Source organism: Lagopus muta, chromosome 8 (genome assembly GCF_023343835.1).
Source record: "Lagopus muta isolate bLagMut1 chromosome 8, bLagMut1 primary, whole genome shotgun sequence".
Taxonomy (NCBI): domain Eukaryota; kingdom Metazoa; phylum Chordata; class Aves; order Galliformes; family Phasianidae; genus Lagopus; species Lagopus muta.
This window is the reverse complement of record NC_064440.1, coordinates 32,760-37,122: the sequence shown is the minus strand read 5'-3', so window position 1 is coordinate 37,122 and position 4,363 is coordinate 32,760. Positions and strand designations below refer to the sequence as shown.

Here is a 4,363-nt window from a genome sequence, read left to right as displayed (position 1 = left end):
GAAGTACGATGATAATGCACTACACCGTTAAAATGTTGATGCTTATAGGTAAGTATCACGGCAGGTTTGCTCTTCCGGCAGTGGCGGTGAGGGCTGCGCATCGGGCAGGGAACGCCGCGCAGGAGACACGGGGCCGCCGCATCTCCCGGCGCCGTTGAGCTGGCCATGGCAGCGCTGCGCGCCGAGCCCCGCGCCGGACGGTGCCGGTTTTGCACCGCCTGACGGAGGCTCCCCGGCTCCCGCTGCCATCCGCCCTTCTTTCAGCTCGGCCGGAAACACGGAGCCCAGATCCCGCCCTCGGCCGCGGTCGCACAGCTGGGCGGGCAGCGGCACCGCCTCCCCGCGCCGGAAGGGCCCCGGGTCAGCAGGAAGGACTTCCGGGGAACGCCGGCAGCAGCGCCGCCGCCATGACCTCGCTCCGCGCCTTCACCTGCGACGACCTCTTCCGCTTCAACAACATGTGAGCCCGAGCACGAGCCCTCCTCACGCCCCGGGGTGCTCCGTCCCCGCGCGGGGCGGCCGGGCTCGCGCTGAGCGTTGCTTTCTCTCCGCAGCAACCTGGACCCGCTGACCGAGACCGTATCCTTCCGTGCCGCCGGCCCCGGGGAAGCTTGGGGGGGCGCCGCCCTTGACGCTGTGCTCCTTAACTGAGGGTCGCAGTACGGCATTCCTTTCTACCTGCAGTACCTGGCGCACTGGCCCGAGTACTTCATCGTGGCGGAGGCACCGGGCGGGGAGCTCATGGGTTACAGTGAGTGGGGGCGAGGGCGGCCGCGACGGGAAACGTGCGGTCAGCGCGGGGCCGGAGGGAGCGCGGGGCGGCGGCGTCGGGGCCGGTTCTGTCGGCGTGCAGGTGCCGCCGCCGAGAGCCGTAAGGCTGGGGGTCGTTCCGACGGAGCTCCGTGTCCAGACAGAAATGTGGCCCTCGAGGTACGCCGCTGTGTGACCCACAATTGTACAGAGCTGCCGAATCGTAAGAGTGATAACGTAGATACCCCTGGTTCAGCCGCAGTCACTGTAGCTGTCTGTTTATCACTGCCTTGCTCTTCCGTGAAGATGTGTAGCTGCAGCGTGCTGTTCCAGAGGTGCCGCTATGCTGATGCTCTGTGTGTTTGCAGTAATGGGTAAAGCAGAAGGCTCTGTGGCTAGAGAAGAGTGGCATGGGCATGTTACTGCGCTCTCTGTTGCACCGGAATTTCGGCGGCTGGGTTTGGCTGCCAAACTGATGGAACTACTGGAAGAAATTTCAGAGAAGTGAATATCATATTTCTTTCAAATTTGGCTTTTTGAGTATTGTGCCTGTAGATTCCTGTCCTTACTTTAGGTACCTGATTTATGTGAAACAGACCCAGAATCTTCCATCAACTATTGTCCCGAGTGACAGATTCGCTTTAGTGAGAGAAACAGGAATTATGGATGTTGCTTGGTGGTTTAAAATACTATGATTTCTATGAAAGCTAACTTCCCAGCGTGAATAGGAAGTAGCAAACATGCTGTAGAAAAGGTCCTTTTCTTAATAGGAAGAGAGCTTCACAAAACATCAACTGTTTCCTACAGAACCCCCAGCGTGCTCGTTCACTGATCATGGACTTCTCGCGGTCCCCTCAGGCGCAGGATTGCACAAGTGTTGTGCTGCAGATATTAACTTAGCTTATTTTCTGTCTCATGCTGGGTTACTGCAGAAAACTTCAAATCCTCAAATAAACCTTTGTGCGTTTTAAATTAGCCAATCCACAAAGTAATGCAATTCAAATGCATCTGAAGTATAGATTTTAAAAAAAGTAAATGTTTTATGGAAATAAAGCTTATGTGGGTATTTAGTTTGTCCTGTTCTTTCTGTTAATAATTCTGATGTCACTGCTGGGTGTGGAAGATTAGTCATTTCACTATCACAATTATTTCTGATGATACCGGATTTGTTCCTTGTTAAAGGAGTGTGTCTGTTGTTGTGGAGGACGTCTGATTCGTGCACCACCACATCAGACTTGGTTTTGGTCTGAATATAGGTTATCGGTTTTTAATTGGCAATATGTTCACCTGCTCTTCCTTACCATCTTTGTTTGTTTGTTTGTTTTCAAAGAAAGGGTGGATTTTTCGTTGATCTCTTTGTGAGAGTATCAAATCAGGTTGCAGTAAATATGTATAAGCAACTAGGCTACAGCGTATACCGGACAGTGTTAGAGTACTACTCTGCTAGCAACGGGGAGCCAGACGAAGATGCTTATGGTAAGTGCTTGTTCTGCATCAAGTGGAATGGAAAGGTTCTGATGCTGACCATCCCAAGAATTGTTTATATGTTTGTTTTGTTTTGTTTTTTTAGTATGAAAAAATTTAGTTGGTGATTGTTGAATGGAAATTTACTCACTCCTGTTGGTAGATTTTTTTCCTGCTGAGGATTACATAGTTTTATAAGTACCTAATCCTGCAGTTTGCACTTCTTATAGTGTCTGTGGCAAAATAAAATACAAGACAATTAACAAGTGCAAAGACACTTTATTCCATAGGTAAGATGAAATAACATAGTTACTTACCTGATTCTTCTTTTCAGAGTATGGTCCTGCAAAGTGTCTGGGCCTATCCCTAATGGTATTAGGGAAAATAATAGCCCTGCTCTTTTTTGTCTCCCTCTCCCCCTTGGTAACAGGGATTTGAAATGTTATTTCCCCAGATATCCTGATTAAAATGTGACAAAAGTTAATGGTCAACAGTGACAGAGATTTTTTTCAATTAAAAGGGTAAAGGACATGACCATTTCAAATATATTGTTGGTACCCCGTTAACAAAACTGAAGCAACTGCTGTTTGCTATTTCTAGACACATTTTTTCCAGTAAGTATCCTCCATAGAAGCTTTTGTGGGCATGGTGTTTATTTTTTTTAACTTGAGATAGAATCATAGAATATCCTCAGCTGAAAGAGACCGATGAAGAATATTGTGAAATACCAGGGTCACGGACAGACATCTACAATTCTGCAGATACTTTAAGTCGTGTTTTTGTTCTTTTAGTTTAACATTTGAATTTTGTGCAGTGCTACGTTCCAGTTGTTAACATAGATGCTGATCTTACTGTAACAGCAAATTCACTTGGTATAGCTTTGTGCAATGACTCTTGTTATAATTAAATTCTTGTTTTCCTTTACCACAGATATGAGAAAAGCTCTTTCCAGGGATACGGAGAAGAAATCAATTATACCTCTGCCCCATCCTGTGAGACCAGAAGACATTGAGTAACTGTAAGCTGTGATTCTAAGAAAACATACTAAGAGTGTCAGGTTCTTTCTCTGCCAGCGCATCTAGGACTTACAGATGAGAAATCTTAGGCTTGATCTCCTCTTCATATGAAACACTGAAAACAATACTGAGAAGCCTATGTACACTGCCTCTATTGATAAAATAGCTACGTACTTTTGCATTCGCTCTCATGATTTTCATCTCAAATATTGGAAATGCAGACTATTAAATGAGGTAACCCCTGATGTGGCGTGGTTTGGTTTTTTTTTTTTTTTTTTTTTTTTTTTTTTTTTTTTTTTTTTTTTTTTCCCTCCCCCAAACCCCAACTGTCTGAAGTCAGTAATAGTGGAGCTTCTAAAACGTCCTTATTCATGAAAAACAAAAATCACAGAGTGGTTTGGGTTGAAAGTGACTTTTAAGATCATCTAGTTCCAACCCCATACTACATTCAGGGACACCTCCCTGTGGCCCACATTGCTTAAGCCCCATCCAGCCTGGGCTGGAATGCTTCCATGGAGGGGTGAACCCACAACTTTGCTGGGCAGCCTGTTCCAGTGTCTCAGCACCTTCACAGTAAAGAATTTCTTCCTGATATCTAGTCCAAATCTACCCTCTTTCAGTTTAAAACCATTTCCCCTCATCCTGTCACTACCTGCTCCTAGAAGAAGTCCCTCTCCAGCTTCCCTGTAGCCCCCCTTCAAGTACTGGTAGGCCACTGTAACGTCTCTTTGGAGCCTTCTCCAGGCTGCACAGCCCCCAGCACTCTCAGCCTGTCCTCATAGGAGAGATTTCATCTCTTGGATCATTTTTGCGGCCCTCCTCTGGACACGCTGCAACAGGTTCAAGTCCCTGCTGTACTGAGGACTCCACATCTGGATGAAGTACTCCAGATGAAACCTCACCAGTGCAGAGCAGAGGGGTGGGATCACCTCTCTCGCCCTGTTAGCTGCACTTCTTTTGATGGCTTGGTTTTCTGGGTCACGAGGCCACAGTGCTGGTTCATATCCAGCTTCCCATCCACAAGTATCCCTGGCTCATTTTTGGCAGGGCCGCGTTCAATCCTTTTGTATCTTGGCTTGTGTTAGTAGTGGAGGTTGCTTTGACCCAGGTGCAAGGCCTCGCATGTGGGTTTG

The 4,363-nt window shown here is 47.5% G+C and overlaps 1 protein-coding gene across 1 annotated transcript; it reads left to right on the top strand.

Annotated features, from left to right (window-relative positions):
• Positions 1 to 349: 349 nt before the first annotated feature.
• NAA20 (N-alpha-acetyltransferase 20, NatB catalytic subunit) lies at positions 350 to 3,475 on the top strand. The gene is made up of 6 exons (XM_048952672.1): positions 350 to 460; positions 555 to 579; positions 661 to 751; positions 1,119 to 1,254; positions 2,081 to 2,226; positions 3,145 to 3,475. Exons 1-6 carry the CDS (start codon positions 408 to 410, stop codon positions 3,228 to 3,230), a joined length of 537 nt encoding a protein of 178 aa, XP_048808629.1. The 5' UTR covers positions 350 to 407; the 3' UTR covers positions 3,231 to 3,475.
• Positions 3,476 to 4,363: the final 888 nt, after the last annotated feature.

Excerpts from the sequence above, each read along its gene's own strand:
- NAA20 (XM_048952672.1), top strand. The coding sequence starts at position 408 with ATGACCTCGCTCCGCGCCTTCACCTGCGACGACCTCTTCCGCTTCAAC. Across the intron at positions 461-554 it reads CTCTTCCGCTTCAACAACAT|CAACCTGGACCCGCTGACCG; the intron begins GTGAGCCCGAGC and ends TTCTCTCCGCAG. Across the intron at positions 580-660 it reads TGGACCCGCTGACCGAGACC|TACGGCATTCCTTTCTACCT; the intron begins GTATCCTTCCGT and ends TGAGGGTCGCAG.